This window comes from Oncorhynchus nerka, linkage group LG17 (assembly GCF_034236695.1).
Source record: "Oncorhynchus nerka isolate Pitt River linkage group LG17, Oner_Uvic_2.0, whole genome shotgun sequence".
NCBI classification, from domain to species: Eukaryota; Metazoa; Chordata; class Actinopteri; order Salmoniformes; family Salmonidae; genus Oncorhynchus; species Oncorhynchus nerka.
In genome coordinates this window covers 35099926-35121716 of record NC_088412.1, presented here as the reverse complement: position 1 = coordinate 35121716, position 21791 = coordinate 35099926, and the positions used below count along the sequence as shown (strand labels likewise).

Below are 21791 nucleotides of genomic sequence, written 5' to 3'. Positions count from 1 at the left end.
AGATACAAAGTGAAACTCAGGCTACCTAAATACGGTTCCCAATCCGAGACAACGAGAATCACCTGACTCTGATTGAGAACCGCCTCAGGCAGCCAAGCCTAACTAGACACACCCCTAAATCATTCACAATCCCAATGCTATAAAACCCCAATACGAACACAACACATAACCCATGTCACACCCTGGCCTGACCAAAATATATACGTAAACACAAAACATTATGACCAAGGCGTGACAACCTGCACCTCAAATTTTCTACTGCTTGAACTCCTATTACTCTTATTGAATATTAGCTCAAAAGTATTGTGGAGCTCCTGCACCTACATTTAAACAGTATCAGCACCCACAATGAGTACTGGAACGTATTTCAGTCCAAGTCAAGCACTGATAAGGTATGCCTATTTTATGACGTTTCCATTGAATCAGAGCATGCATGACATTTTTCCCTTTCATGCTGAGTGGTTATCGAAAGGGAGAGAGATATTTCAAATACATTGAGGAACTATTGTAATTCTCAATGGATGTAAAAACAGACTTCGGGTTAGGTGAAGAACATTACTTTGAGTAGCTCCATGGATCATTAGTGGTGGTGCATTAAGCCAATCACAAATACTATCAGATCCCCAAATGGGCACATTTATATGCCTACATTTGCGCGCCGGCCAGGTAGCCTATAGGCCTACTTCTATGCTTGCGCGTCCTTACTCAAAATTGACAGGAGCGCTCCAAACAAAAGACAATGACTAAATTGTTAACTCGTTTCTCACAAGTGTACCATAGGTTGTGCACTCTGCAAACAATGTGTCCACTCCGATAATGAGAATGTGAAGACTGGAATAATAATATTGAATGCGTTAAAATAAATTACCATAATCAAAGTAACAAACATTGTAGATTAGAATTTATAGGAATTAACAGTAAATGTACTGGTGATATGTGGAATTGATATACACTAACAATCAAATGCAAACAAAATCACACAATGAAGTTATGAAACAATGAATGTGCACAAATTGGCAGGAGAGAGCGCATTCTAGAGAGAGAAGTGCATTGTGTATCTGGGCGCATGGTCAATCCGTTGTCTGCATTGGCCATGTAGCATTTATGGTGATATGGCCTCAGCAGAAGTCAGGGCATTCATACTTATTGTACTTCGCAGAGCAGTGCAGAGCCTAGTGGTTAGAGCATTGGGTCAGTAACCAAAAGGTTGCTGGATCGAATCCCCGATCTGATAAGGTAAAAATCTGTCGTTCTGCCTCGAGCAAGGCTGATGTGGATGTCGATTATGGCAGCCCCCCGCACCCCTCTGATTCAGAGGTTAAATGTGGAAAATGCATTCAGTTGTACTATTGACGAGGTATCGCCCTTTCCCTGTTATCAAGGAAGAGAGTTTGTGTTAATACAGGATGTACCATCCCCACCAACCGTCAACAAATCATGTCAATGCCGGAGCTATACAGAGCCCTCCCCATTGTTAAAACATTTCGGTGGAGCATGGCAATAAGCTCGATTTGGCTTCTGCATGCCTCTGGAGGCACTGCAATTGCATCACACCCTCCAGTCTAGGCCTCCGCAATGGATCTGATGGGCGCAAATATATAATATTTGTTACTGCTCAACTAAAACAATCTCGGCCGACTAACAGCCTAACGACCAAACAATCGACCAGTCGACTAATTGAGGTCAGCCCTAAAGTACACCAACAGTCAGTGACTCCCGGTAATAGTTCTGCTGAGGTCCTGCTCCCAGTCTGCTTACTTTCTGACCAATACAGCATTATTTCTCTCATCACCTTTGTGTGTGTATGTGACATGATTTGTGTTATGTCCCGATTCTCTACCTCGGGCTCAGCTCGAGGCCCAAATTAGGAATGAACTGTCCTCCAACAACAAAAATTGGGAAGAAATAGTTTTATATGTGATTAGAAATGTATTAACTTGTGAACCACCTCTGACATAACCAGGTCACATGTTGGGTCCTCAAACCCTGCTCTACCTCCCTAAGTGTGCACCAATGCCCCCCCCACCCATTGGATTGAGTCATGTTTTATTTTTCCATTCTGGTTTGGATTTAAAACCCAGCTAATGCATATGATTTCAGACTTTTCTGGTCAAAGCACAGATAAAAAAATAAAAAAACATGTTTTATACTTAAGTTAAAATACCAATGAACTACAAAAGCACAATGCTGAACTTTTAGGAAGGACACAATATCCTTAAGAACCCCAATAATAGTATTTAACTCTTTGTTTTACAGGTTGCAGGGAGGGTTGAAGAGGAGGTTGTGGAGGAGTGAGCCCTTGACTCCCCTGTACCATAGACGGTGGTCAGACAAGACAATTGTGTAATCCGTGTGTGTGTGTGTGTGCCAATCAGATTGCAGATGTCTGAATTGTTAGCAAAAATATATTTTATTTTGTAAGATTTTATTACTTTTTTTCAAACAATACAAAACATGCACATACCAACAACAGCATACAGACGCACACAAACATCAATGACATAACACCTAGCCAGACCCACCTGCTCACACCCCATCCATCTCCAGCGCCCGCATCACTCTCCGCAACATGGCCTCAAACTGTACCATTTTGTTTTACTCTGTCACCAACGCATTTTCAACATTTGAGATAATATAGTATTGGACTTTTCCATTGTGTTAGTGATGGAGGATTGGTTGATTTCCAGTTAAGTGTGCATTTCTTTTCAAGATGATTGATAAAATGTATCATTCAACCCATCGGGTATCTCACTGCTCACTCATATGCCATGTCTTGAAATATGCAGACAGATGGATTAAAATTAATTTACATTGTGATACTTCTGACAGACAACTTTCTATCTCTGCCCATAACATTTGGACTTCATAGCATCCGCAGAAGGCATGGATTATTGTTAGTTTTATGCTTAAGACATGACTCTGCCATTGTGCTGACATGTGATTTTTCTCTTTTGTATAATACATTCTATACATTAGTTTATACTGGATTAAGTGTACATTTTTGTTATTGGTGTCCCTATACTGGGAGGTTGAGATAATGTATGATAATGTAGTTAGCATGACATTGTAAGAAAACAGCAAACTTTCCAGGACATAGACATGTCTTATATGGGCAGAAAGCGTAAATTATTTTCATCAAACTGCGCTGTCCAATTTACAGTAGCTATTACAGTGATAAAATAGCATGCTATTGTTTGAGGAGAGTGCAACAACAACAAAACTTTTATCACGGAACTGGTTTGATGCATTCCCCTCTGAAGGTAAATAATGTACTTATATTCAGTAGTCTTGCTCTGATTTGTCATCCTGAGGGTCACAGAGATAAAAATGTAGCATAGTTTTGTTTGATAAAATCCATTTTTATATTCAAATGTAGGAACTGGGTTCTACAGTTTGAACCCCTGCTGTCTCTGGCTGCACACCCACCCCACCTGGCCAACTAGATGTGTGAAAGTTAGTGTATAGGCTAATGGGAGTGAATAAACTTTAGATTTTGCATTATCATATCATTTTTGTATGTTCTCTATAGTTATGTATTTGGAAATGTATCAATTTACCAATACGGCACATTTGGGCATACTTGCAATGCTTCACTGGATCAATCTGAAACTTTGCAAACACACTACTGTGTGTATAGAAAATGCATGTTTTTTTGTTTGTATTATCTTACCAGATCTAATGTGTTGTTCTCCTACATTTAATTTAACATTTCCACAAACTTCAAAGTGTTTCCTTTCAAATGGTATTAAGAATATGCACAGTCCCCAAGAACAAATTCAAGAAAGCCTACAGTATTATATAGAGCCCTTATTGCATCTCATATTGCTCAAATAAAGAGCAAACCTGGATTCAAAAAGCAGAGAAAGCAACACCTCATGGCACAACGCCTCTCCTCTATTTGACCTAAATAGTTTGTGTCTATGCATTGATATGTAGGCTACGTGTGCCTTTAACATTTCTTTATGTAGTTCAGTCCTTGTGCTGTTCTTGTCTATTGATGTTCTGTATTATGCCATTCTGTATTATGTTTCATGTTTTGTGTGGACCCCGGGAAGAGTAGCTGCTGCATTTGCAACAGCAAATGGGGATCTTAATAAAATGCCAAATATCCTTGCTTCAGGTCCTGAGCTACAGGCAGTTAGATTTGGGTATGTCATTTTAGGCGAAAATTTAAAAAATGTCCGATCCTTCGTTATTAATGTTCCAACATTCCCTCCATCATGTGCCAATATCACTTACTTTTAAGTCTTGGAGAGCTTAAAACGTTCCATTTGATTCTGAGTTGTATTTGCCCATATGAAGTCAGTTTGTTATGACTGAGTATACTGTACTTTAAAGATAAATGTCTTCAGTGTGGTAATTGGTTTTACTGAGAATAAATATAAGAACTAATTGTTCATATTTAATTATGGCAGCCAGTGTGTGTGCTAATCTGATTGCAGATTTCTCCGAACCCATTTCATAAAAGAAATTGATAACAGAAATCATAATTATGTTAATTGTTCACATTTAATTGTGTAATCCTGTGTGTGTTTCCAACTTTGTTACCTTCAGAGAATGTTCCCAACCTTATAACCTTCAGAGATCGTTCCCCGCTACCTTTATACAACCAAAAGAGAATGTTCAAAGAGCATGAAGAAAACCGCCCATTTCAACCTTTGGGAAACATTGGTGCAACATTATTGGAACATTCCCAGAACCAACATTTGTTATCTGGGAAGTGTCCTTTTTGTCTTGTAATTTCACATTTGGAAGGTGCATTGAAACAATTAGCTAGCATCTGATTTTATAATTTCTAGAACAGCCAGCTAGCTAACAAGCTAAATGAACAATGCACTGAAATTAGCTTCTCTCGAGGGGATCACTATGGTAGCTAGCTATGGCTATTCTCAAGAACAAGCAAGCCACTATCTGAGAAGCATGTCTGACTGATCGAGCATTCTACTCAATGCATTGTTAATGAGCGCTGATTTAATCAAAAGTGCATTACAGTGGCTGGAAATACAAGTACATTGCAAAGGAGATAAACACTTAGTAGGAAAAGCTTTTATCATAATTTTTGTCACCAGATTGTTGTTAGATGTAGTATAGTGTTAGCTAGCTATCTAGCTAAGATTGAGGGGAGACCACCGGACTTTAGCTCGCTAATGTTAGCATTGCTACGTCATTTTGAAAAACTTTGCTAACTAATGACAACATTGCCATCCGTTTGACGACAAGAAAATGACGGTGAAGTTGTTTCCTACTAAACATTTGTTTACTTTAACAATGTCCTCATATTCCCAGGCCACTGTAATGTTATTTAGATGAAACAGTCATTAGCCTTCATCTAGCCTCTCCCGAGTCTCCAAAAACCTGGTGATCAGGGTTCCAGGGGAAATGGAAAGACAGCCTGTGACTCGACATCTGTTTTTGAATGTTAGCAAGGCGACACTCCATCTTAACTCCTCCACATTTGCTGGATTGGTTGAACACTGCAGAAGAGAACCACCCCCGACCAGTTTTTCCTTCTCGTCAAGACCAGTATGTACAGGGTATCTACAGTACATACGAATTGACCGTACTAATCATATTTCATTCATGTGCAGGGTCTACTTTGACACAAGAAAATCCTGACTAAGAATTTGCTGAAGGTAACCTCATAATGAATACTAAACTCGGCAACAACAAAAAGTCCTCTCACTGTCAACTGTGTATTTTCAGCAAACTTAACGTGTAAATATATGTATGAACATAACAAGATTCAACAACTGAGACATAAACTGAACAAGTTCCACAGACATGTGACTAACAGACATGGAATAATGTGTCCCTGAACAAAGGGGGTCAAAATCAAAAGTAACAGTCAGTATCTGGTGTGGCCACCAGCTGCATTAAGTACTGCAGTGCATCTCGTCCTCATCGACTGCACCAGATTTGCCAGTTCGTGCTGTGAGATGTTACCCTACTCTTCCACCAGGGCACCTGCAAGTTCCCGGACATTTCTGGGGGGAATGGCCCTAGCCCTCACTCTCCGATCCAACAGGTCCCAGACGTGATCAATGGGATTGAGATCCGGGCTCTTTGCTGGCCATGGCAGAACACTTACATTCCTGTCTTGCAGAAAATCTCGCACAGAATGAGCAGTATGGCTGGTGGCATTGTCATGCTGGAGGGTCATGTCAGGGCGAGCCTGCAGGGAGGGTACCACATGAGGGAGGAGGATGTCTTACCTGTAACGCACAGCGTTGAGATTGCCTGCAATGACAACAAGCTCAGTCCGATGATGCTGTGACACACCGCCCCAGACCATGGAGGAACCTCCACCTCCAAATCGATCCCGCTCCAGAGTACAGGCCTTGGTGTAACGCTCATTCCCTCGACGACAAACACGAATCCGACCATCACCCCCGGTGAGACAAAACCGCGACTCGTCAGTGAAGAGCACTTTTTGCCAGTCCTGTCGGGTCCAGCAACGGTGGGTTTGTGCCCATAGGCGACGTTGTTGCCAGTGATGTCTGGTGACAACCTGCCTTACAACAGGCCTACAAGCCCTCAGTCCAGCCTCTCTCAGCCTATTGTGGACAGTCTAAGCACTGATGGCGGGATTGTGCGTTCCTGGTGTAACTCGGGTAGTTGTTGTTGCCATCCTGTGCCTGTCCCGCAGGTGTGATGTTCGGATCGACCAATCCTGTGCATCTGTTTTTACACATGGTCTGCCACTTTGAGGATGATCAGCTGTCCGTCCTGTCTCCCTGTAGCGCTGTCTTAGGCGTCTCACAGTACGGACATTGCAATTTATTTCCCTGGCCACATCTGCAGTCCTCATGCCTCCTTGCAGCAAGCCTAAGGCACGTTCACGCAGATGAGCAGAGACCCTGGGCATCTTTCTTTTGGTATTTTTCAGAGTCAGTAGAAAGGCCTATTTTAGGGTCCTAAGTTTTCATGACTGTGACCTTAATTGCCAACCGTCTGTAAGCTGTTCGTGTCTTAATGACCGTTCCACAGTTGCATGTTCATTAATTGTTTATGGTTCATTGAACAAGCATGGGAAACAGTGTTTAAACCCTTTACAATGAAGATATCTGAAGTTATTTGGAATTTTACGAATTATCTTTGAAAGACAGGGTCCTGAAAAAGGTATGTTTCTTATTTTGCTGAGTTTAGTATTATATGACAGAGTGGACCTGATCCTAGATCAGCACTCTTACTCTGATGGCGAATTCTCTCTCTCCCTTATCTTGACCCCAGGGTCTATGATTTGAAGTTTCTCTTTAAATTACAAGATTAAACCCACAGGAACTTTGTTAGCTAGTACCAACAGTCATCAATCACTAATACATATCTGGATGGTAGTCTGTCTAGACAGACAGGTTGACACCCACAATATGCCAATATTCCAGCAATGTTCCTGTTGAACAAAGAATGAGGCAGCGCTCGGTTTGTTGTTTTGGCAAGTTTTGAAAGTGTCTGAAAAAGTGTTCTATTGGAAAAGTTTTGTTACTAGCTAACTTCCTTTTTGATTTTGTATCCCGCGATGCGGTTGGCATCAGTTGCTGGGACCGCTGCTCTCTGTCCAGTGATCCTGCCTACCGAGGGTCTGATGATGACCTGTTTGGCGTAGCAGGTAGCCTAGCAGCCATAGTGGGGTTTCCTTGAGGGCTTGAACGCAGCCCGCGACGCGGTTAGCCCTTGTGGCTGGCACCACGGATTGTCCTGAGCTTGTGACCTGCCCTGTCAGGAGTTGTGGAGTGTAACAGCCAGCGGGTGTACCGTTGAGAACGATGGTGTCTCTATATCACAGGTGGAAGGATCTTTTAAACAAAAAAATGTATTCTACAAGCAGTTGTGTCATGAGAATTTTCAATCCCAATGATAATAACTTTCAATCAATAGCTTTGACCAATCCCGAGTGTTGTAAGACCATGGGTATAATAATAATTAGGCAAAGACTCAGCTTATGCAAAAGGCTAGTACAGTTTATTCAGGGAATCTAAAGTCAAGAATACAAAGACATCTATTTCATACCTTGCTCCTTAATTACGCACATACTTCCACACAAACAGTAGATATCCTACGCACATACATACACACAAACAGTAGGTGAGTTTTATCCTCTTCCATAGTTCTCACCACTGTCTATCACTACCCAGCCAACAGTTCCATTCCCCTGAGATTGGGGAAACCTTGAGAAGTACTCCCTGTCCTCATCAGTTCCTCAGAGTTCTAGCCAGGTCGGTTCAAACACAGTTTAATTGTTCTTCGGTATTTTCTTATGCACACACACATTTCTCTCTCTCCCAGTCCAACCTAATTGGATTTAAGTTTAATACTTTCATTATTCCTTATTTATACATGCTACATATACTATACTCCCTAATGGTTATGTTTTAGGGTAACATTATTTAATCCTTATCTCTAAACATATAAATTAATTTATCAAGTTGTTACAACAACAAGAAAATAGCTTCAAGTTTTGTGTACTAATACTGGTAGAGTCAACTAATAAAAGAATGGATGACCAGACTAGAGAGGTCCAAAAACTGAAGAACAGTTTAAAGTTCTCCCAGGGTCATGAGTTTAAACAGGAAAATGGCAAGATTACAATCTGTAAGTCATTGAAAGAGGACATTAGTTTTTTATATGAATCCATGATAAAAATGACAGAAATCAGATTATCTTGAGGGACAATCAAGGTGGGACAACATTGTTGTCGATGGAATTGCATAATGTCCACATGAGACCTGGATGGAGTCTGAGGACAAAGTGAGGGAAACGATCTCGGAGAAACTGGAGATGGACCACAGGAAGATTGAGTTGAAGCGTGCCCACAGAACTGGAAAACCCACCACCGGCCCAGGCCAACAATCGTCAAATTCGTGAGGTTCAAGGACAAGGTAGAAAGAGCCAAGAACTTGAGGGGAATGTACATATTCCTCAACAAGGACTATCCTGAAGCTGTGCGCCAGAAGAGAAAATAACTTATCCCAGCCATGAAAGCTGCCAGAGCGCGTGGGGACATTTGCTTCATCCGATATGACAGGCACATTGTCCACCCTCCCTCCCAAAAGCCTGGAAGGGATGAGAAAGCCAAGCCTATGGGTTTGTAACTTCAACCCTGCAGCCCTCATACACACTTACACACACCAACTGATTAATGGACTGCTAAATGTGTTTTTGTTTTCTCTTGCTTTGTTTGTTATTTTCCATATTATGTCTGAGAAGCTTCCCAGGAAAGAGCTAAACATAGCCCATGTTAATATATGAATCCTTAGAAACAAGAATCATGAAATCAGTAACTTGCTAACGTCAGATAACATTAATATATTAGCATTTCTGAGATTCACTTAGATAATTCCTTTGATACAATAGTAGCAATACAAGGATATAACATATATAGAAGAGACAGGAATGCTTATGGGGGAGGTGTTGCTGTATATGTTAATAGTCAAATCCCAGTAATGCTTAGAGAAGTTATTGAAGAAATGTGGCTGCAGATTCACATGCCTCATCTAAAGCCTATTATTTTGGGGTGTTGCTATAAGCCACCAAGCGCTAACAGTCAGTATCTAAAATAATGTGTGTGAAGTGCTTGATAGTGTACAGTCGAAGTCGGTTGTTTTCATACACCTTAGCCAAATACATTTAAACTCAGTTTTTCACAATTCCTGACATTTAATCCCTGTCTTAGGTCAGTTAGGCTCACCACTTTTATTTTTAGAATGTGAAATGCCATAATAATAGTAGAGAGAAAGATTTATTTCAGCATTTATTTATTTCATCACATTCCAAGTGGGTCAGAAGTTTACATACACTCAATTAGTATTTGGTAGCATTGCCTTTTAATTGTTTAACTTGGGTCAAACATTTCGGGGAGCCTTCCACAAGCTTCCCACAAAAAGTTGGGTGAATTTTGTCCCATTTCTCCTGGCAGAGCTGGTGTAAATGAGTCAGGTTTATAGGCTTCCTTGCACGCACACGCTTTTTCAGTTCTGCCCACAAATTTCTATGGGATTTAGGTCAGGGCTTTGTGATGGCCACTCCAATACCTTGACTTTGTTGTCCTTAAGCCATTTTGACACAACTTTGGAAGTATGCTTGGGGTCATTGTCCATTTGGAAGACCCATTTGTGACCAAGCTTTAGCTTCCTGACTGATGTCTTGAGATGTTGCTTCAATATATCCACATAATTTTCCATCCACATGATGCCATCTATTTAGTGAAGTGCACTAGTCGCTCCTGCAGCAGAGCACCCCCACAACATGATGCTGCTACCCCCGTGCTTCACGGTTGGGATGGTGTTCTTCGGCTTGCAAGCCTCCCCCCTTTTCCTCCAAACATAACGATGGTCATTATGGCAAATAGTTCTATTTTTGTTTCATCAGTCCAGAGGACATTTCTCCAAAAAGCACGATCTTTGTCCCCATGTGCAGTTGCAAACCATAGTCTGGCTTTTTTATGGCGGTTTTTGAGCAGTGGCTTCTTCCTTGCTCAGCGGCCTTTCAGGTTATGTCGATATAGGACTCGTTTTACTGTGGATATAGATATTTTTGTACCTGTTTTCCTCTAGCATCTACACAAGGTCCTTTGCTGTTGTTCTGGGATTGATTTGCACTTTTCGCACCAAAGTACATTAATCTCCAGGAGACAGAACGCGTCTCCTTCCTGAGCGGTACGAAGGCTGCGTGGTCCCATGGTGTTTATACTTGCGTACTATTGTTTGTACAGATGAACGTGGTACCTTCAGGCGTTTGAAATTGCTTCCAAGGATGAACCAAACTTGTGGATGTCTACAATTTTTTTTCTGTGGTCTTGGCTGATTTCTTTTGGTTTTCCCATGATGTCAAGCAAAGAGGCACTGAGTTTGAAGGTAGGCCTTGAAATACACCCACAGGTACACCTCCAATTGACTCAAATTAAGTCAATTAGCCTATCAGAAGCTTCTAATGTCATGACATCATTTTCTGGACTTTTCCATGCTGTTTAAAGGCACAGTCAACTTGTATGTATGTAAACTCCTGACCCACTGGAATTGTGATACAGTGAATTATAAATTAGATAATCTGTCTGTAAACAATAGTTGGAAAAATGACTTGTGTCATGCATAAAATAGATGTCCTAACCAACTTACCAGTGCCTGTTTTCTGGTTCAGGTTATTAACTAACTTACCAGGGCGTTTACAAATACTACAGGATAAGATCATCCACATGTATTAATCACATTTTTACTAATACTGTAGAACTCTGTTCTAAAGCTGTATCCGTACCCATTGGACGCAGTGATCACAATATAGTGGCTATATCTAGGAGAACCAAGGTTCCGAAAGGTCAAACCCGGGTCTATAGTGACGCTTCTAGCATCGATGCACCAGTCGGGAGGCCCTAATGTTACCAATTATTTGAATGATTACTTAATTGGCAAAGTGGGCAAACTTAAGCAGGAAATGCCAACAACAAACTGAGCCATCGTATGCATGCATAAAAAAATTATAATGAAGGAAATGCATTGTAAATTTGAATTTGGTAAAATTTGTGATATCGATCAATAATGACAAACCTCCTGGCATTGACAACTTAGATGGAAGGCTACTGAGGATGGAAGCTGACTCTTTGGCCACTTCTATCTGTCATATCTTTAATCTGAGTCTAGAGGAAGGAGTTTGTCCTCAGGCTTGGAGGGAAGCCAAAGTCACTCCACTACCCAAGAGTGGAAAAGCAGTCTTTACTGGTTCTAACAGCAGACCAATCAGCTTGCTACCAGCTCTTAGCAAACTGAAAACAACAGACTTTCAGCATGCTTATAGAGAAGGGCACTCAACATGTACTGCACTGACACAAATGACTGATAATTGGTTAAAATAAATTGATAATAAGAAGATTGTGTGATCTGTACTGGTAGATTTCAGTCCAGCCTTTGATATTATTGACCATAGCCAAAAATGTACAGTACCAGTCAAAAGTTTGGACACAAATCTATTCTAGGGTTTTTCTTTATTTGTATTACTTTCTACATTGTAGAATAATAGTGAAGACATCAAAACTATGAAATAACACATATGCAACCACCCTTTGCCTTGATGACAGCTTTGCACACTCTTGGCCTTCTCTCAACCAGCTTTCATGAGGTAGTCACCTGGAATGCATTTCAATTAACAGGTGAGCCTTGTTTGTAAGTTAATTTGTGGAATTTATTTCCTTCTTAATGTGTTTGAGCCAATCAGTTGTGTTGTAACGAGGTATGGGTGGTATACAGAAGATAGCCCTATTTGGTAAATGATCAGGTCTATGTTATGTCAAGAACAGCTCAAATAAGCAAAGAGAAATGACAGTCCATCATTACTTTAAGACATGAAGGTCAGTCAATCTGAAACATTTCAAAACCATCAAGAGCTATGATGAAACTGGATTACATGAGGACCGCCACAGGAAAGGAAGACCCAGAATTACCTCTGCTGCAGAGGACAAGTGCATTAGAGTTGCAGCCCAAATAAATGCTTCACAGACTTCAAGTAACAGACACTTCTCAACATCAACTGTTCAGAGGAGACTGCATGAAATCAGGCCTTCATGGTCGAATTTCTGCAAGGAAACCACTGCTAAAGGATACAAAGGCTACTTGCTTAGGCCAAGTAACACGAGCAACGGACATTAGATCGGTGGAAATCTGTCCTTTGGTCTGAGGAGTCCAAATTTGACAACCACCGTGTCTGTGTGAGACAGAGTAGGTGAACGGATGCTCTCCGTATGTGTGGTTCCCACCGTGAAGGATGGAGGAGGAGGTGTGGGGGTGTTTTGCTGGTGAAACTGTCTGTGTGGCTGTGTAAGGGCAATTTGACCAAGAAGGAGAGTGATGGAGTGCTGCATCAGATGACCTGGCCACCACAATCACCCGACCTCAACCCAATTGAGATGGTTTGGGATGAGTTGGACAGCAGAGTGAAGGAAAAGCAGCCAACAAGTACTCAGCATGTGTGGGAATAAGCATTCCAGGTGAAGCTGGTTGAGAGAATGCCAAGAGTGTGCAAAGCTGTCATCAAGGAAAAGGGTGGCTACTTCAAAGAAGCTCAAATACAAAATATATTTTGATTTGTTTAACACTTTTGGCTACACATGATTCCATGTGTTATTTCATAGTGTTGATGTCTTCACTATTATTCTACAATGTATAAAATAGTAAAAATAACTAAAAACCCTTGAATGAGTAGGTGTGTCAAACTTTTGACTGGTACTGTATGTTTTATGGCTTTTCAATCTCTGCCATATTGTGGGCATAACATGCCTACCACTTTGAAGATGCAAAATATTTTTATTGTGAAACAAAAGGCAAAAAACAGAACACTTGAGCGTGCATAAGAATTCCCCCCCCCCCCTTGCTACTTTAATATATTTCAGATTCCCGATGACAGGAAAACATGCTGTGCCTCAAACAGTCTTGTCTGTAGTTGTCAGTTTAATGCACTAAGATCTTCAGGAGTAAATTTAAACTTTTCAGAAAACGAGGCACGACTCAGGCAACTTTCAGCCATTTTGTTGCCACAACAGCTCATCCTTTCCATGGGAGAGCATCCTCACCTGGCTGATAGTGGACCGTTTCAGCAGGATCTAAAAGACAGTAGGTCTGCTGAAGCACCTAGAGGAGCTGCTGGAGTTTAACCACACACAGCAATGGTTTTTGGTCAGGTGGCCCACTCCCTTCTCATGGTTTCCTGAGGGTTGGAAAACAAAATAGAATAGTTGAAAGGCACACTGTCAGGTTGGGATTTGATGAACCCTAAACTAATATAGAAAATAATGTATTAAAAAAATAACTTCTGTAAACTTCTAATCAGGCAACAGCCCCCTTACGGTCTCTGGTACTGTCCCTTGAGCTGATATAATAGTTCACTATTGTAAGTAATCTGACCATAATAACATTTAATTTAGAAAGTAATATCAGCACCTGAAGAAGAATGTGAAGTGGGTGGAAGCAAAGGGGATTGTAACTGCATGGCAATGAACTTGGCTCTTACTTCGGCTGGCGGACATCTTCCTGGCCTCAGCAATGGTCAGCAGACTGCACCGAGTGGTGAAGCACAGCAGGCCAATGGAGGCTGCTGAGAGGAGGACAGCTCATAGTAATAGCTGGAACAGCGCAAACATAGGGGAACTATGTGTTTGATGTATTTGATACCATTCCACCAATTCTGCTCCAGCCATTACCATAAGCCCTGGGTGTGTCTTTGTCTGTCTGTCCGTCTGTCTTGGAGTCCCAGAGCCCGTCCTCACCAATTAAGGTGCCACCAACCTCCTGTGATGGGGGCCAATTACTTTTTTGTTGCCTGGAAATACACTGCTCAAAAAAACACTAAAATAACACATCCTAGATCTGAATGAATGAAATATACTTATTAAATACTTTTTGCTTTACATAGTTGAATGTGCTGACAACAAAATCACACAAAAATTATCAATGGAAATCAAATTTATCAACCCATGGAGGTCTGGATTTGGAGTCACACTCAAAATTAAAGTGGAAAACCACACTACAGGCTGATCCAACTTTGATGTAATGTCCTTAAAACAAGTCAAAATGAGGCTCAGTAGTGTGTGTGGCCTCCACGTGCCTTTATGACCTCCCTACAACGCCTGGGCATGCTCCTGATGAGGTGGCGGATGGTCTCCTGAGGGATCTCCTCCCAGACCTGGACTAAAGCATCTGCCAACTCCTGGACAGTCTATGGTGCAACGTGGTGTTGGTGGATGGAGCGAGACATGATGTCCCAGATGTGCTCAATTGGATTCAGGTCTGGGGAACGGGCGGGCCAGTCCATAGCATCAATGCCTTCCTCTTGCAGGAACTGCTGACACACTCCAGCCACATGAGGAGGAACCCAGGGCCAACCGCACCAGCATATGGTCTCACAAGGGGTCTGAGGATCTCCTCTCGGTACCTAATGGCAGTCAGGCTACCTCTGGCGAGCACATGGAGGGCTGTCCGGCAAACCAAAGAAATGCCACCCCACAACATGAATGACCCACCGCCAAACCGGTCATGCTGGAGGATGTTGCAGGCAGCAGAACGTTCTCCACGGCGTCTCCAGACTCTGTCACGTCTGTCACATGTGCTCAGTGTGAACCTGCTTTCATCTGTGAAGAGTACAGGGCGCCAGTGGCGAATTTGCCAATCTTGGTGTTCTCTGGCAAATGCCAAACGTCCTGCACGGTGTTGGGCTATAAGCACAACCCCCACCTGTGGACGTCGGGCCCTCTTACCACCCTCATGGAGTCTGTTTCTGACCGTTTGAGCAGACACATGCACATTTGTGGCCTGCTGGAGGTCATTTGGCAGGGCTCTGGCAGTGCTCCTCCTGCTCCTCCTTGCACAAAAGCGGAGGTAGCGGTCCTGCTGCTGGGTTGTTGCCCTCCTACGGCCTCCTCCACGTCTCCTGATGTACTGGCCTACCTCCTGGTAGCGCCTCCATGCGCTGGACACTACACTGACAGACACAGCAAACCTTCTTGCCACAACTCGCATTGATGTGCCATCCTGGATGAGCTGCACTACCTGAGCCACTTGTGTGGGTTGTAGACTCCGTCTCATGCTACTACTAGAGTGAAAGCACCGCCATTCAAAAGTGACCAAAACATCAGCCAGGAAGCATAGGAACTGAGAAGTGGTCTGGTCACCACCTGCAGAACCACTCCTTTATTGGGGGTGTCTTGCTAATTGCCTATAATTTCCACCTGTTGTCTATTCCATTTGCACAACAGCATGTGAAATTTATTGTCAATCGGTGTTGCTTCCTAAGTGGACAGTTTGATTTCACAGAAGTGTGATTGACTTGGAGTTACATTCTGTTGTTTAAGTGTCCCCTTTATTTTTTTGAGCAGTGTATGATGGCATTGCAAAAGTAGGCAAAAGTTTAACAGGAAACAACTATGCCATCATTATCATGTCGTCAAATGGATGGCGATGTTGTCATTAGCTAGCAAATTTGGTCAAAAATAGCTATCAATGGTAATGTTAGCTAGCGAAATTCCAGTGGTCTCCACTCAATCTTAGCTAACATTTTACTGAATCTAAAGTCAATCTGGCAGCATCAAAATTATGACAACAGCTTTTCCTACAAATTATTTGCCTCCTTTTGCAATCTTTGTATATCCAAGCCACTGTAATGCACTTTTGATTAAATCAGCGTTCATTGAGAATGCGTTGAGTAGAACGCTCAATCAGTTGGACATGCTTCTCAGATACAGGCTTGCTTGTTCTTGAGAGTAGCCATAGCTAGCTACCATAGTAATCCCTCGAGAGTAGCTAATTTCAATGCATCATTCATTTAGCTTGCCAGCTAGCTAGTTGACCGTGCTAGAGGTAATATAATGCTAGCTAATTGTTTCAATGCACCTTCCAAATGTAAAATTACAAGACAAAAAGGACACTTACCTAAGCTGTTCCTCTATGTCCTCTTGGTTGTGAAGGTTAGGCAGCATGCTAGCTAATCTCGTTCCCAGATACTTCCACCAAAAGGCACACTCCATGGGGGTCTAGAATATGAAGTAAATGCCTGACTGTGTTTTAGGTCACCACATATCTTTCTTGGATGCATTTAAGATGTATTTGTTTGTATTCATGAAGCTTCCCATGTCGGCCCAGTTGATTAAAAATAAATAAAGCTATATCAAGGAGGTTCAGTAGTTTTTTTCATCAGTAGTCTTAGAGAACTCAGTATTCTCCGCAATGGATGTAAACTAATGACAACACCATCTATATTGCTCATGACACTAACACTGTATCTCCCAATGCCTCAAACCGAGGTGAAAATAAAAGTCGATTAACTCAAGCAAACCGGACATAATGTCAACCTGTGCATGAGAGGAAGCCAAGCTTAACGTTTCAGCATAATAAAGGCTATTTCTCTTAATAACGTGCAACCGGATTGTCTTGTATTAGCTAGATCTTTCTCATTATAACGTTATCTTTCTTGTATTAACGAGATAATTTATTATTTCATTATAGTTTCTTTAATTATTTTGTAATAGTGTGATATTATCTTGTAATAATTATATGCCCCCCAAAATTATGCCACTGTATAATATATCACAATGGTCAAATAAATATGGTAACATTTCTATCGTTGCTTTCTGTTTTGTTCCTAACCAGTACATCGGCAGTCTGGACGTGGCTCGGCCGAACAGCAGAGTGGAGATTGTGGCTGCTATGAGGAGAATACGGGTTAGTTGTCCCCTTCATCTAAACAAACTAGTCACCTCAGCTACTGTTGTTCCGTTGTCGAACCTGCCACATAATGCCCCATTGGCATGTAGGCCATGGGGTAAATCTAGCTAGATATGTGTTGGGGCTAGAACATAAAGGGCGACAGGTAGCCTAGTGGTTAGAGTGTTGGACTAGTAACCGAAAGGTTGCAAGATCAAATCCCCGAGCAGACAAGGTAAATAAATCTGTCATTCTGTCCCTGAACAAGGCCGTCATTGAAAATAAGTATTTGTTCTTAACTGACTTGCCTAGTTAAATAAAGGTCAAATTTAAATAAATAAAAAATGAAGTAACTATTTGAAAATTGCTGGGTTAGGATGTGGATTCAACTCGAAATGTCATTATATGCTTCTGTGTATTGATTTTTAAGAAAGGCATTGGTGTGTATGGTTAGGTATAGTCATCCAACGATTGTGCTTTTTTCACAAATGCGCTTTTGTTAAATCATCCCCCAGCGTTGCATTGATTATCTGCAGCGCAGGACACGCTAGATAAACTAGTAATATCATCAACCATGTGTGGTTATAACTAGTGATTATGATTGATTGATAGTTTTTTATAAAATAAGTTTAATGCTAGCCAGCAACTTACCTTGGTTTCTACTGCATTCGCGTAACTCCTCGTGGAGTGCAATGAGGGGCAGGTGGTTAGAGCGTTGGACCAGTTAACTGTAAGGTTGCAAGATTGGATCCCCCGAGCTGACAAGGTGAACATCTGTCATTCTGCCCCTGAACAAGGCAGTTAACCCACCGTTCCTAGGCCATCATTGAAAATAAGAATGTGTTCTTAACTGACTTGCCTAGTTAACTTCTTGCGGCGAGCCATCCCAGATCCGGGATCGTGAATACAGCCTCAAGCTCATTACCATAACGCAACGTTAACTATTCATGAAAATCGCAAATTAAATTAAATCAATATGCTAGCTCTCAAGCTTAGCCTTTTGTTAACAACACTGTCATCTCAGATTTTCAAAAATATGCTTCTCAACCATAGCAAAACTAGCATTTGTGTAACAGTATTGATAGCTATTGATAGCTAGCATTAGCATTTAGCGTTAGCATTCAGCAGGCAACATTTTCACAAAAACCAGAAAACCATTCAAATAAAATAATTTACCTTTGAAGAACTTCGGATGTTTTCAATGAGGAGACTCTCAGATAGCAAATGTTCCGTTTTTCCTGAAAGATTATTTGTTCGCTCCATTTTGTGCGTCACGTTTAGCTACTAAAAAAACCTGTATCCAGGATTGTGTAAATCTATCCGCAAGCTCATTAGCATAACACAACGTTAACTATTCATGAAAATCGCAAATTAAATTAAATCAAAATGCTAGCTCTCAAGCTTAGCCTTTTGTTAACACTGTCATCTCAGATTTTCAAAAATATGCTTCTCAACAATAGCAAAACTAGCATTTAGCATTTAGCGTTAGCATTTAGCATTAGCATTTAGCGTTAGCATCAGCAGGCAACATTTTCATAAAAACCAGAAAACCATTCAAATAAAATAATTTACCTTTGAAGAACTTCGGATGTTTTCAATGAGGAGACTCAGTTAGATAGCAAATGTTCAGTTTTCCTGAAAGATTATTTGTGCAGGAAAAATCGGTCCGTTTGGTGCGTCACGTTTGGCTACCAAATAAACCCGAAAATTCAGTTATCCAAACGCCGAACTTTTTTCCAAATTAACTCCATAATATCGACTGAAACATGGCAAACATTGTTTAGAACCAATCCTCAAGGTGTTTTTCACATATCTCTTCGATGATATATGGTTCGTGGAAGTGTCCTTTCCCCTCTGAATCGCATGGCAAAATGCATGCAGCTGAAGATTACGCAACAATTTAGACAAAGGACACCGGGCGGACCCCTGGCAAATGTAGTCTCTTATGGCCAATCTTCCAATGATATGCCTACAAATACGTCACAATGCTGCAGACATCTTGGACGAACGGCAGAGAGCTTAGGTTCATTCATCACACATTCACAGCCATATAAGGAGACGATGGGAAACAGAGCCTCAAAAAGTCTGCTCATTTCCTGTTTGAGGTTTCATCTTGGTTTCGCCTGTAGCATGAGTTCTGTGGCACTCACAGATAATATCTTTGCAGTTTTGAAAACGTCAGAGTGTTTTCTTTCCAAAGCTGCCAATTATATGCATAGTCGAGCATCTTTTCGTGACAAAATATTGCGCTTAAAACGGGCACTTTTTTTTATCCAATAATGACATAGCGCCCCCATAGGTTGAAGAGGTTAAATAAAGGTAAAAACATTTTTTTTTTTAATTGGCAAAATCTGCACCCAAAAATATTTCCGATTGGCCATTCCGATTAATCGGTCGACCTCTACTTTGAACGGGGTGCATCAAGAATGGTCCACCACCCAAAGGACATCCAGCCAACTGGTGGGTGGGGGGGATAGGCTAACGAGTAGCCTTCAGAATGTATCCTATTGGAATATAATCAAATAACAAGAGGCCTATTGCAACCAAAACAACAATCAGGACCCACAGGGAAACCCACCCATTGGTCATTCCCCACCCAGGAATGGAAGGTCAAGATTCGTTTTGCCTGGTGGATGAAGCTGCATCTCAGGTTTAGCTTGCGTGGCTGGGATCTCACCTTGTTGTAGGTCGCCCTCTGTCTCAGCAGTTCGGCACTCAGATCTGGGTAGATGCTGATCCTATTCTCCGCATAGGTCAGATCCCCCGATTCCGCTGCGAGGCAAACAATTTACGTTGTGACTTCAAAACTGTGGATTCGTATAATCATACACCCTGAGATCCGTTCAAATTAAATCACATTTTATTTGTCACATACACATGGTTAGCAGATGTTATTGCGAGTGTAGCTTCTAGTTGTGCTTCTAATTCCGGCCATGCAGTAATATCTAAACAGTAATCTAACAATTTCACAACAACTACCTCTTACACACAAGTGTAAAGGAATGAATAAGAATATGTACATATAAATATATGGATGAGCGATGGCCGAACGGCATAGACAAGTGTGGCCAACTCTTTCTGTTGTCGGGTGTTGAGAGCCGCCATGTTCCCACAAGTGAATTTTGAATGGACAGAATATGCCAGCTGCTGGAGTGAAATAGACCTAGGCCCAGTTTCCCAATAGTAATGGAACTAAGGCTTATGAGTATTTTATTTTAACAATGCACCTTTCCTACAACAGCCAAAGATGTAACATGCTTTTCCCAAAACGCCACGCAGAGAGAACTGTCGCTAAGTGCGTCTTTGGAGCGTCGCTAAGTGCGTCTTTTGGATACTGATGGAACGAAAAAAAAGGGAGCGCTGCTATCGGATCAGCTTTCTCCATTCAAATCTTTCCTTAAAATTGTCATTATTTCACTATACTGACGACGGATCAGCTCCTAGGGAGATATCACCACCTACGGCTGCAAATATTGAGGTGGATTATTCTAATGCTTACTCAATAAAATGTATTCAATCACTGATTTGGCACATCATTGCGCACATATTCGGCTACACATCATAAAAGATATTGAGACAAATTACAGATAGTACCCTACAAGTATCAAAATATAACTCAATTGATTGAACATGAAAGGCATTTCAATATGATTGAAATAGGCCTATAGCCTACTGTTTATATTTTATTGCAGTCATCTCTGTTTTTATTTGAAGCATCTTTTTATACATTGCTTGTTGTGTCAATTGCAAAGACAAGTTATCGGCAGTCACAGATATATGGATAAGCCATGTGATTCTATGTTTAGCGGAGATCTTCTGTGTATAAAGTGATGCGGGAGGGGAAAAAACAACGCACTTAGCTGTTCGACGAGTGGTCTGAGGCAGGCATTATATTACAAGCTTATTTAAGTGCAACGTTAATGAGGGTTTTGGGAAACAGCTCTGAGATTTAAAGATGCTCCTACAAAGGTTTGATTGAACTTACCGATTAACTTAGCCTCAACATGCTTTTGGGAAACCGGGCCCTGTAATACAGTGAGCATCCCACACCTTAATGTCAGTTATTTGAAAATAAGCCTGTTTCTTCATAGATATTTTGCAAAAGAAAGCCACAAGAAAGCCACACATTTCAATGCATGCCACTGGAACTGGAGTCATTTTTGAACAGACTAATGCCATTTTTTACAAGCATTCCGTACAATAGAAATAAAGTATTTAATTGTATACCATGGCAAATCCACTGTGGCAATTTATCAGACAATTTGAATGAATGGAAACTAATTTTGGTTTAGCTATTATTTTATTATCCCCCACATGGAGAGAAAGAGAACTGCTCTTTTTCAGGGACTCACGAGGCTCATTTGAATTTCCTGATACGGGAAAATTTTCCGCAACAAAAGAGTGATCAAGTTCAGATCCGACATCTGTAGGCCTACTTCCAAAGTTTTAAATTTTTCTTCTTAGCTCAGCCTCTGAATGTCATAGAGATTAACCAAAGACCATTAACCCCCATATGCATCAGAGGCGTGTCTTTCTTGTGCCTTGTTTTTAGCCCAAGGCATCGTCGTTATATTCAGAATCCATTTTAGTTTCTTCATAATCTTAAACTAGCAAAAA

At 41.3% G+C, this 21791-nt stretch overlaps 1 protein-coding gene across 12 annotated transcripts in view; it reads left to right on the top strand.

Annotated features, from left to right (window-relative positions):
* LOC115145159 (carboxyl-terminal PDZ ligand of neuronal nitric oxide synthase protein-like) overlaps positions 1-21791 on the top strand; it is a 249689-nt gene that overhangs the window by 19349 nt on the left and 208549 nt on the right. For 11 of the 12 annotated variants that reach the window (XR_003865930.2, XR_003865923.2, XR_010459438.1 and 8 more), the window contains one exon: positions 2257-4406. Coding sequence is in view for 1 of the 12 variants with exons in the window: in XM_029686485.2 (XP_029542345.1) it covers positions 17121-17192 (72 nt within the window). In the remaining 11 variants the exon portion in view is untranslated. Of the gene's footprint in view, positions 1-2256; positions 4407-17120; positions 17193-21791 lie in introns of those variants that run through there. The other variant, XM_029686485.2, reaches the window with a different exon arrangement.